The sequence below is a fragment of the Gossypium raimondii genome, chromosome 7 (assembly GCF_025698545.1).
Source record: "Gossypium raimondii isolate GPD5lz chromosome 7, ASM2569854v1, whole genome shotgun sequence".
NCBI classification, from domain to species: Eukaryota; Viridiplantae; Streptophyta; class Magnoliopsida; order Malvales; family Malvaceae; genus Gossypium; species Gossypium raimondii.
In genome coordinates this window covers 52,531,777-52,544,442 of record NC_068571.1, presented here as the reverse complement: position 1 = coordinate 52,544,442, position 12,666 = coordinate 52,531,777, and the positions used below count along the sequence as shown (strand labels likewise).

At 29.8% G+C, this 12,666-nt stretch overlaps 1 protein-coding gene across 1 annotated transcript; it reads left to right on the top strand.

The window, feature by feature from the left end:
• The first annotated feature begins 6,599 nt into the window (after positions 1-6,599).
• LOC105803135 (phosphoglycerate mutase-like protein) lies at positions 6,600-12,655 on the top strand. The gene is made up of 7 exons (XM_012635153.1): positions 6,600-6,650; positions 6,716-6,790; positions 6,868-6,947; positions 8,457-8,559; positions 8,786-8,874; positions 8,975-9,094; positions 12,433-12,655. Exons 1-7 carry the CDS (start codon positions 6,600-6,602, stop codon positions 12,653-12,655), a joined length of 741 nt encoding a protein of 246 aa, XP_012490607.1.
• The last annotated feature ends 11 nt before the right edge of the window (positions 12,656-12,666 follow it).

Sequence of the window (12,666 nt, the reverse complement as noted above, 5' to 3'; positions counted from 1 at the left end):
ATATCATCACTTGGAATATATAACATATAATTGAATTTTAACTCCAATTCTTTTCTATATTCTAGTAATATTAATTCTATTCTCCTTTAGAACTTCCCTGTAAATAAAATTAAAGAAAAATGTATGTTTGTAAAAGAAAATTGAAGGAAAATGACTGTTTTATGGAGAGGAATTCACTTGTATCAGTTTAATGATTTAAAAGTATCTTATATTATATTTATATAGATCATGCATGTCAATTATTTTATGTAAAAAAATCAGTTGTTCAATAAATATTAATATATACAAAATTTTCAAAGCCTCGAGCTCGAACTTGAGCTCTACTCAAGGTTAATAATATATATTAAGGGCAATAACGTAATCTAATAATATAAAAATATAAAAAGCTCCATAAAGCTCGTAAAGTATTCCAGTCAAATATTACTAAATTTGAATTCAATTTAATTGATAGCTCGAACTTGGAATCAAATTTAAAATTTTTGAGTCGAATTCAATTAAATTACGAATACTAGTGTCTCATTTTCACTCTTACGAGACCATTTTTTAACCTATATTAGAAGGATACAATAGAAGAGACATGGGCTCTAAGTTTGAACACCAAATTAAAGCGTAAGTATGACAAATTTTATAGCTTTCCTTAGGTTGTCGGCTTGCAATTGCAATTGGATTTTTAGAATTCATATATTTGTCATGAATGGGGTAGAGCTGAGTTTGGATTGAGTACATTTATGATATTAATAGATATAATTAGTGGCGGAGCATGGCCTCCCAAAGTTTAATTTTTTCAATTTAGTCCTTTGTAAATTTACATTATGGCCCTCTCAAAAATATAAGTATGCCCACTCAAGGTTTAAGATTTTTGCAATTTTCCCTTTGTATATATATATATTATGGTCCTCCTAAAAATATAAGTAGGCCCCTCCAATATTTTTATAGGATTAAAATAATATTAAAAATTATTTTTGATAAAATAAAGAGAAAATCTTCTTGAAGAAGCTCAATTACTCATGATGACTTTTGAATGATATTTTGTTAAATAATAATAAATTAATGTTTATTTAATAGTTTACTTAACATAATAATATTTTAAAAGTAATATAATAATATATATAAAAGGAAAAGAAAAGATGAAGAGACTCTTATCATCTTTCTTCTTCACATTGGTGCTTCAGAAGAAAAGAAGAAGAAAAAATTATTTATCATTTTCCTCCAAATTCAAGTGCAAGGTATGTTTTTCTTCAAACTTTTCATAGACTTTGAATATTTAAAATTTGTTTTATATATATATGTACCAATAGTTTTTGTCTTATCAAGTATAGTAAAAGTTACCGCCATTAAAGGATATTGATGGAACTTGGAAGCTTATAAAATTGAGTAAAATATGTATGTTTTTTTTATGAAAAATGATTAGGAGACGGTTTCTAACTAGTTAGAAGTATAAAAATGAAACAAAAATAGTTAGATAATGATATAGTAAGTTTCGGCCAAAATGAAGGGGAGGAATAAAACCTTGGTCACTTTGTTTAAAATTATGTCAAATAATAACTCGTGAAGCAGTGAGCATTCCTGTGAAAACGAAATAAAAAATGGTTAACCGAGTTAAATGATAGCTATTTCGTCTTAATTGTTGGAATATTGCTTTTTTTGAATCGATTGTTTATATGTTTAAATTGACTATTACATAGCACTTCTAATTTTAGCTTGCCCCCCTTTAAGATTAATATCCTGACTCCGCCATTGGATATAATTATTTAAATTCGGTTGAATCTGGGTCTTAAATTTATTTATATTTTATAAATTGTTAACTCCTACATTATTTAAAACTTTTATAAAAATATGTTACATTTTATATATTTGTTGTATTAAACTTTAAACAAAAATCAATAATGTTTTTGCATAATAACCACCATAATTTAATTTTATCGAATATTTGTTTACAACAATTTATTTTTAAATTATGTATTTAAAATTATAATTTGTATGTTAACACAGATGTTAAAGATTTGACCAATTAAAATTTTAAAACCAAAATTATTTAAATAATTATTATATTGATTTTGAATCATATAGTTAAAGAGCTTTTTTTTAGTTTTTAAAATTTAAATAGGTAAATTACGTTAAATTTCTAATAAAATATTTAAAAATATTTTAAAATTGATATTTTATATATTTATAATTAAATTTAAAGTTAAAAATATTTTTATTATTTAAATTGAATTCAGATTAGATCAGACCGATGTACAAAAACTCTTACCTTTTCGGGTTATCCAATCCTTGACAATTCTATTTCCTATCCCGCTCCAGTTTTGAGACAGAATTATTATTATTATTATTACTTGACTAACTGACTTTATTACATTCACTTATTGACTAATGAATTTTTAACTTTACATATTATGTTGGATAATTTGAAATTTTAATATATATATATATATATATAAGTATCAATTGAGTCTTAATTTGATTTGTATTGATATTGTTGTCATTGCAGAAAGACGTGAATTCGAGTTTGCTGAAGTGCATTATTCTCCTATTTAAGATTTGGGATTGGACTATGGGTAATTCTAAACATTATATATATATATATATATAAACAGATATGATAAGAACATATAATAAAATTAATGTTCAATATATATGTTTTAAAAGTAAGGTTCAAATCATCCTTCTTTATTGACACGTGGATCAACACACATCCCTTTCTTTTTTATTTTTACATTTTGAAAATTAGTTAAATTGTAGTTTTGATCTTTTGTTTTTATAATGTCATTAATAAGTCTAAATAGTTCATATTGTTAATTATTTCAATCGAATGTTGACATCAATTTTTTCGAGACCACTTGTTTAAATAGGAAAAAATTATCATGACGAATTTGAATGGGTACAAAAATCATAATCAGTATTTTCAATGTTATTTTCTTGTTACCTAACTACCAACTTTTTTAAAAAATTTTCAAAATGTCACTCCAAAGAATTTAATGGTGGTATAAATTAGACTTGAATTTTAAATTCAAAAGTAGAGGATTAAATTTCTCAAAATAAAAGTAGGGGATTATATTTCAAATGTATAAAGTGTATAGGGCTTAGAGAAAATTTAATCTTCAATTTTTTTACTCTATAATTTGATACAAACAAATAATCAACCTAATGCTAAGGGTGAATTGAGAACCATAATTGTTGTTATAAAAAAAGTTTATGTTACTATTATTATTTTTGTACGTATTAAAAATTGAAAAATTTAAAGCTTTTTCTAATTTTAATGTTTTTTATTATTATTATCAAACTTTCTCTTTTAATTGTCATTATTAAAATCAGGAGTGGTGGTATAATTGGTTCGATGACCCATCCAGTGATTACAACTTTGCAAGTTAACATTTTTTTAATATTTATACAATAATATTTATATTTAACTTTTATTCGGCATAAATCACAAAATATATAAAAACAAAATATGAATAATATGTTATAGAATTGAAAAAAAATTAAACTAAATTCAAGTTTTGAATATTGGATTTCAAGTATAACTCATATTTTAATCAGAACTAATAGTTGTATAACACTTTAAAATATTAAACAAAATTTTATATTTGAGCAAATAACTTAAACAAATTTAAGTGGTGTTTCATGGGTGCCACTGTTAAGAGAAATGTTATATAATTTATTCTCATTTTATATGGTAGACATGTCTATAGGTTGGGACACTTGGCCCGATTTGAAGACTTATCCAAAATATGAGAAGGTTGGGATAAAAAAATAGGCCTGGATAAAAATGAGGCTTGTTTTATAAATGGGTCGGGCTTCAGGTAAGCCATTTTTGGCCTAGGCCCGACCCTACTGGGATACATGTCTACAAAATCAAAAGTATCGATACCTTTCACAAAGGTATCGATACCATTTTAAGGTTCGATGTTTTAAAAATTAAAATTTTTTTGATTGAGTATCGATACCCTCCCCTAGGCATCAATATCTCATAGCAAGTATCATACATTTTCTATGGTATTCATACTTCAGATTTTAATATGGGTCGAGTCAGTCTAGGTCCGGGTTTAACATTTATAATCTGGGTTAAGTTTGAATAAAAATTTAAGTCCAATTTTCAGTTGGGCCTAAAATTTTATGTTTGATTTTATGTTCAACACATATTGAAATATAAATAGTAAGATTTTTCCATATATATTGAAGATTTGATGGCTAAGATTATAAATAAATCGAGTTTGAATTAATGGATCTTTGTTTATGTCTGTTTATTTCTTTATTTTTAAAGTTGTTTGTGTTTGTTGAAAATTTTTAAATTATGTTTTTGTTTTCATTTACTTACATATTTATTTGTTTAAATTAAGTAAATTTATTCATCAACATTAAATAAATAGGTTTACAAATGATTAAAAAATACACAAGTATACTATATATAATTAAACATATTTCTTACTTTTTCAATATAAATTAATAAAACATGATAATTAATAAATATATTATTAATTATGTAGCAATTAAAAAATAAATGATTTATCAAATAAATTTATCCATGTCTTATTCATATTCATTTCGATTAATAAAAGAAGCTTAAAATTTTATTTTAGAATATGTTTATTTAATTTTAAATTGATAAATGTACATATCATAATAAATAATACAATAAATTAAGATTGTTTTCACAGCCTTGTAACAATTTACTGACTAAGCCTTTATTTATAAAAAAGTTTCGGCTGTTATTAATTGTATTTTCAACCATCAATTATTATTTTTATTTCATATTATTAAAATTTTAATATAATATTTATGAAACTCAAGTGTATAATAATTTAATTTTGAATAAATAAATTAAATGGTTGAATCGTTAAAATAATAATTATAATAAAAAAATACAAAAAAGATATATAAGACTACTCTAGTTTTAATTCGATATAATTGAATTAGTTAAAATTTAAGAATAAAATTATAATCAATTTATAAAATAAAACGCGACTATCACCGTATAATGCTGCCCATTCCTTATTATAGGGCCACCAAATATTGTTGCAAAATCTTCGGCATCTGCATTAGTGTTATACAATACACAACAACACCTGCATGTGTAGCAAAATAATATCCAAAACTGATCTATCTCAATGAAAGTTTGGAAATTGGTGCATCATCATCAGCCCAATCCCGTAATTATCGGCCCAATGCCGTACATTCATCGTAAGTGGAGCCATCGACATGCAAAATATACCATATTCCACGTAAAAAGCAGAAAGCAACAAAAAAGAAGAAGTTGCCACCCAAATCCTGGAAGTAAATAAATATATATATATATGTATATTTTCCTCTTCTATTACATCCATTTTAGTGTCCACTAGTCCCCTCCCTAAATGGCACCTACACCTCCTAAGCTTCTTAACAACGAAAAACGACTTCATCTGGTTTGTCCCTTAATTTACTAAGTATTTCCATGTCATTTTTTTTATTATCATTTAATAACAAACATTGGTTCACAGATAAGGCGTGCACATGAACTTCACAATTCCAAGTAAGACACTAATCCTCAACTCTCCCCTCTGGGTTCGCAGAAGGTCATAGAAAAGCTTTGTCAATGGAATATTAATTTTTCATAATGAAAGCTTTTTCACATTTTAGCTGGTTTTAACAGCAGGTTTGTGAGGAACGGAAAAAATCTTTCTGCAAGTGGAGACGATCCAACAATACGACTTAGAAGGTTTGAATTAAATTGTATATTTTTACAATAGTAAAAATATAATTTTTTTATTTTAATAGTTTATATTTTTATAATTTTTATAAAATTAAATTAAATTTTTATCATTTTTAAGATAGTGGTGGAGCCAAAATTTTTTTTTGAGGCGGAATTAAAAGGTATATTTTAATAGTCTATATCTTTATAAATTTTAAAAGATTAAATTAATTTTTTATTATTTTTTAGGATTAAAATGTAATTTTATAAATTATGAGACAAAATTTTCAGGAGAGCTGGGGAACTCGAGCCACTTTTGAAGGTCAAAGTACCGCAGCCCACTTATCCACCCATAGTGATATGATGTTGTTTCGTTCATCGAATTTTCCATCTACGATTCTAGGTTTTAGCCTACAAAGCACGAAAAGCAGTCTAGAAAACACCCAGCAAAACCCCAAAAGCTCAATAAAAACCTAAAGCAAAAGAACTATTACAGTCTTAAAAAATGATAAAGGACATATCTTTGGTTCACCAAAAATCCCTGCACTCTTAAAATCCAGATTCTGTCTTCAACCGACAATGAAACACGAAGACAAATCGCTAAGGAAACTTGTCTTCGACATCTTCAAATAAGAGAAAAAGATGGATTTCAAATAGGTAGTAAAAATAAATTAATTCATTTACACGGAGAAGGGGAGTTTCAAATAGGTAGGATACACGTGGATCAAGAATAGCACACGTAGGACCTTTTTAAGCCCGTAATCATCGGGCCAAAGAAATGCCGTATTTTTTGTGTATCCTGATGCCAGCATGGAAAATGTTGATATCAGCATGCATAATATACAATATTTATCCTAGAATCATAAAGCAAAAAAGATGTCTTGGATGACCCTTGTCTACTGCATCTTCATTCAACTACTCCACTCCCTTAATGGCATCTACATCTCGAGAGCTTAGTAACAACCAAAAACGCCTTCATCTGGTTTGTCCCTTAGTAGTTGCATGTCATTTTTTTATTTATCATTTAATAACAACATTGATTTACAGATGAGGCATGCACATGAACTTCACAATTCCAAGGAAGAGACTAATCCTCAACTCTCACCTCTGGGTTCGCAGCAGGTGATAGAAAAGCTTTGCCAATGGAATATTAAATTTTCATAATGAAAGCTTTTTGACATTTTAGCTGGTTTTAACAGGTTCGTGATGAACGGAAAAATCTTTCTGCAAGTGGAGTGCTGCAAAGTATTGAACTTGTCGTCACTTCCCCTCTGAGAAGGTATCATATGTTGTGTTGTTCATCCACCCATTTTCTCATCTGGTTTTTTTCCTACAAGCGCCAACAACGTACGGTCTCGAAAACACCAAACCAACCCCCAAAAGCTCAATAAAAACCTACAGCAAAAGCGCTACTACGGTCTTAAAAAATGATAAGAGACAATATATTTTTGGTTCACCAAAATCCCTAATTAAAATCCAAATTGATTCCTTCCATTGAGCTCTATAACTTCTCCAACCGACAATGAAACTCGAAGACAACTAGCGGTGTGAAGCGGAGTCACACCGATAGCGGTGGATAGCGGCCGCAATTTAACGGGTAACAGCCAATTGCGGGAATAACGGGCCGCTATTCCCGTTATTTTCCTTTACAGTGGTTAAAGCAGCATCGGATTGGAAAAGACCCCTTCTTTTGAGCAAGAGTGACTAGTAGCTAAGATCTTGAGGTTTTCAACATACTCGCTGTCCATGGTTGGGTCGATTCTGCCGGGGCCGGTGGAATTGTACAATCGACGCGAAACAGCCGGGCAATGGGATATGCCGATTGTATGACCACCTGAAAAACAAATGAGAGCACTTTGAACATCCGAGAAGCCTGAGAACATTTCCCCAAAGGAAAAGTGAAGCAAGGATGAAGATGATGAGCCATGAAGCGACAGTGATGAAGTTGAACTGATATACTTGAAGCAATATCCATGTTGCTGTTGAAACCAGAACAACTGTTGCACACTTGCACTCACTTTCTTTCTCCTGAAATATTATTGAAAGAAAGTAGTTTGGGGGTGCATTTCCTTTGTGTTTTCAAGTAATGAAACGTTGAATTTGTTGATTAAAAAATTTATGTGAAGAACAAAGAGGAGTTTGTTTGATTTACACGTCGGGTACCTGTGAGTTCGCTAAGCCTTTCATTCTTCGCTCGGGGGAGAAAGGCGCAAGTGTAGAGAACAACGTGGAAGCCATGCAACATTCGGTAAAACTGGAGAATTAAGTGGTCAAGTTAAGCCCTTGGTTACTGAGAGTAGTGAAGTGGTGGAAAGGGCTTGGAATGTTTTACAATAAGTTGTGCGAGTTTTAAAAAAAATTCGCGACCGCGATATCCGTAATACCGCAATAGCATCCGTTATGTCTGCAACCGCGATAAAAAACGCGGCCACGACCGCAATTTAAATCTCTGGTTAAATCTATTGTCTTCAATTTGCACTAGATTTTTGATAATTTCTTCTTCGTTTCTGATAACTCGTAGACGCAACTTTTTATCAAACTCATATATTCCATATTTCTTCTTCGTTTTTGCAATCTATTAATCTTCCTCACTTGTATCTCCTTAACCCCCTTTTTTAGTGTTTCAGACTTTGTTTCTCTCTTTCTATCATTGATAAAATGCTTGAGTAAGCAGAACAAAAAGGAAAAATTTAAGGCACCGATCTCTACAAAACAAAAAATAGGAAAAGGTTTCTTCACTAGCTTCTTGATTTTATTTCTTCTTTCTTTTTTATGGTTGAAATTACAGGACATTGCAGACTTCAGTAGGTGTTTTTGTTGGTAGTGAAGAACATGGAGATAATTGCAATAACCCACTCATCATAGCAACTGAACTTTGTCGTGTACGCATGGTATATATACATATACAAAAGTTGGATCATGTTCCATTCCATTATTTTAATCCACTAAAGCTCATGTCTTTCAATTCAACGTAGAGGAAAGATCGCAGGAGAGAAAGCATCAGCCGGTGCAAGGCTCGTTTCCCTCAAGTTGTTTTTTCATTGGCAAGTACACAAATAACTTGTTAGTTTCATTAAATAGAAGTTCAAATAATTAAACATATACCTGTTATTGTAGATTGAAAGTGAATATGACATTTCGTGGGAGGCTGAAGAACGTGAAACCGATGAAGCTGTTGCTGCTAGGGGAGTCGAGTTTATTAAATGGTGTGTACTAAATATATACATACATATATATTTTTCTTTGAAGGATTTGAATGCTAAACTTGGGTTGGATTTTTGTATGGAATCAACTTCATCATTGCAGGTTGTTGGCACGGAAAGAAAAGGAGATAGCAGTGGTCAGCCATGGAGGTTTTTTGAAGCAAACTCTACTTGCAATTGGACATAAGTGTGACCCCTTAGTAACATGTGATAATTTCACCCCGTAAGTGTGTAATAATCATATATTCGGTAAAAGTACTAAGGAAAGTTGGATTGTATATGGCGCCCTTTCCTATTAAAAAATTGAATAAATTAATCTCTACATGGTAGATTAAAAAGTAAATTAATTTTTCTGTGAAAATAGACACCACATGTTATTATTTGGTTAAAATAGATTTGATGTATATTTACTAATTTGCTTATTCTTTTAATAGAGAAGCAAAATACAATATAACTTTTAATCCAAGCACTCTCATAATACTTTTACCTCGTGTATTCCTAACTTTCATAGTTCGATTGTATATCTTTTAAATTATTTGAGTTTTTCATTTTTTCAAGTATTTGTATCTTAATATTTACATTTGGAACATAAAAGGGTATCTAAAACTAATGTTTTTGCAGGTTCGAAAATTGTAAAATTCGCGCTGTGATCATCTCTGGTGATCATTTCTAATGAAAGGTAAGAGGTTTGAAATATAAATTTGCAAAGAGATTACTAAAACTAGTCAATGTACATGCTTGATCTATCTATAACCATAAGTTCTGATTTCCTTCTTCTTTTGGTGATTACGTTTTTTTTTTTACAAAAAAAAAATGTAGCTACGTACTGTGGAAGAATCCCTTAATAATAAACTCCTTAAAGATTCAACACTGTCAGTGGATGAAGTGACCAACTAATAGTTAAACCTCTGCCGTTGGATAATCTAGCTACTTTGTTACAAAAAAATAATCTTGGATATTAATATATTATATGGTGATGTATGTAGGCATGTATGTGTGTATGTATATATGTCGGTCAATATAGACCAATAAACTCTATTTGTAGTTTTCATAAACTAAGGTTGCTTTCCAAGTTTAATCTCTATCTTTATTTGTAAAGTGATTTTTTTCCCATGTGATTCTGTTTATAATTGCACACAATGTAGTCTAACTTTACGAGGAACCAATCTTTTCAATTTGTTATTAGATTCTCTGACACAAACCTCAACAACCCTATTTTTACTAATAGGGTATCTGTGCAAAACCCTAAACCCTGAAGGGAAGAACCTATCTATAAAGCTCTCCACTTTCACCATATGGTGTGGAAAAACCCAGAAGTGTTGTAAGTGGGTTAACAGTGTAGTTGTTTGGTGAAGATAGGGTTTTCACTTTTTACTAGAGCTAAAAAACCATTACCTTTGGGAGAAGAAGACGAGGTTTGTCCATGGAAGAATTGGTGTAGAAAAATGATAGCAACTAAAATACATCGAGATGAAATTTAGAGGAAGGGAAAAAAAAGAATGGAAGATCAGAAAAAGATAAGAAGAGAAAGGGAGAAGAGAGATCATTTTGTTTCCATGTGATAGTGATACTTATGCACATAAATAGTGCCTCTAGCCAACTGTATCAGTGGCAATTGTCATACAACACGGGAGTGTTATATATGTATATTTAGTGAAGCAGTGGATCCTGTGTTTTGGTGCTTGATGCTTCTCCCTTTGAGATGGTGAAAACTTCAGCTTCATTACGTCTTAGGAGCCCACCACATTCTTTTTTTAGACCTTAGCTTTTTTGCCTCGATTCCATGAACCTTTTTGTTCCCTCGATATTTAATCCATTTTTGTTATAAGGAGGGAAAGGTTTAAATTCTAAAAAGGAATATTACAAGTGCTCATGTTCATAATAGTGGGTCTGGAAATTTAGTATCTATATGATTAACTAGGACATGAATAACAAGCCATCAAGTGATTTAGAGGTATCTTGCCAAAAGAAAAAAACAATGATTTGGGGGAATCTCCTAAAATGGAAAATATTTTATTTTGATTTTTTAAATTTTTTAAAGTTTTAATTTAGTAAAAGTAAAATTGTATTTTAGTTCCCCTAAAAATGATAAAATTTTGATTTAATCCTTTAAAAATTACATTTTTACTATCATAAAAATTACAATTTAATTTTGCCCCCTAAAATTTTTTCTCTCTCTTCGCCCTTGATAGATATGCTTTACTTTAGAGGTGTTCAAACTTCGGTTAAAACTGAATTAACCGGTCGAACCGATCTAATTCGGTAAATCGGTTGGTTAAATTTTTTTTGAAATTTCGGTTAACAGTTAATTCGGTTTGAAATCAGGTAATTAACTGAATTAACCGAACTTAATAAATAATATTATAGATTATATGTATTAGGCTATTACTAGTTTGGTTAATTCAGTTAAGTTCGGTTAATTTGGTCAAATGAACATTATAAATTTATTTATTTTTATATGTTTTATACTTGTTTTAACAAAAAAAATATAAATTAATTTCAATTAATTCAGTTAATATTTTTTGAAAAAAAGTTCGATTTGGTTAGCGGTTAAAAGACTAAAAAATTCGATTAATTCAAATACTAATTCGATTCGGTTAACGTTTGAACACCCCTACTTTACTTCTCCTGAACCAACTTGACTCTTCTTGAAATGCATGTTTGTCTTAAATTATAAGTTTGACATCAAAGTTTTTTTAAGCTTATGTCCTTTGTTATTAATTATCTTAAAAGTTTAATATTGTTTTATATATATATATATATATATATATATATATATAAACTTTCATGGATAGTTAATATTTAACATTTTGATAGAATTTAATTTTATATATTTTATTTTATGCATATTACGTTTTAGTTTAAATTCATATATTTATTATCTTTTCCTTAGGTATTCATATTATTAAATTTAAATTTATAGTAATAGATTATTGAATAAAATTAATATTTAGAGATGAAATGTGTCTACAAAGAATATTCATTTAGGTACGAAAGCTCACTAAATATTTAGTTTTTTTTTTTTTAATTTGGACGTATTTGTCCCCAAAGCTTTAGGTGTGAAATTCATCTTAATCATTTTTTTTGTATGTTTTTTATGAATTTGGGATTATATTCCTCCTTAATTATGAGGACGATCTTCACAATTAATTTAACAAATTTTCAAAAACATTGTTTTAAAGGGTGTATGTTGGGGATGACTTAAGTCATCTCTAAGCCTATCGAGGACCATTTTTAAACTTTTAGAAACGATTTTTAACCATCCCAAAGCCTTTAAATTTTGTAGTGAATAAAGGGTGGAAGCTTTTTGAGATACGCCTGATTTTATTTTTTACAAACAAACAAATACGTTACAATGGATGGAAGGAGGGAGAGAGTTTTGTTGAGTAATATTTGCTTATGTTGTATTAGGGGAAAAACATGGGATATTTATATATACCTTTTACTGTTATTATTACAGCTCACAATAGGGCTCACTGTTTAGTCTTGGCCTTTGGGTCGATGGCACTAACATTCCTGTCCCTAGTGTAGACATTCTCTGTGCCTCCTCTGGCTTATTAGACGTTTACCTGTGGAGCATGTGGTCTTTTCTAACTCTGGGACTGACTCTTCCAACGGACCTCGTACCTGCCAGTCACGAGGGAGGGGGGTCCTCTTTTCAGACATAGCTCGGAACCTCGTCCCTGCGAGGTTCACGCGAGCTCCCTCTTGCAACCTTGTCTGTGCGAGGCTTACACAAGCTCCTCGCACGAGCTATCTCTATGAACATCTTGCATTCTTGTGAGGTCCTTAGTT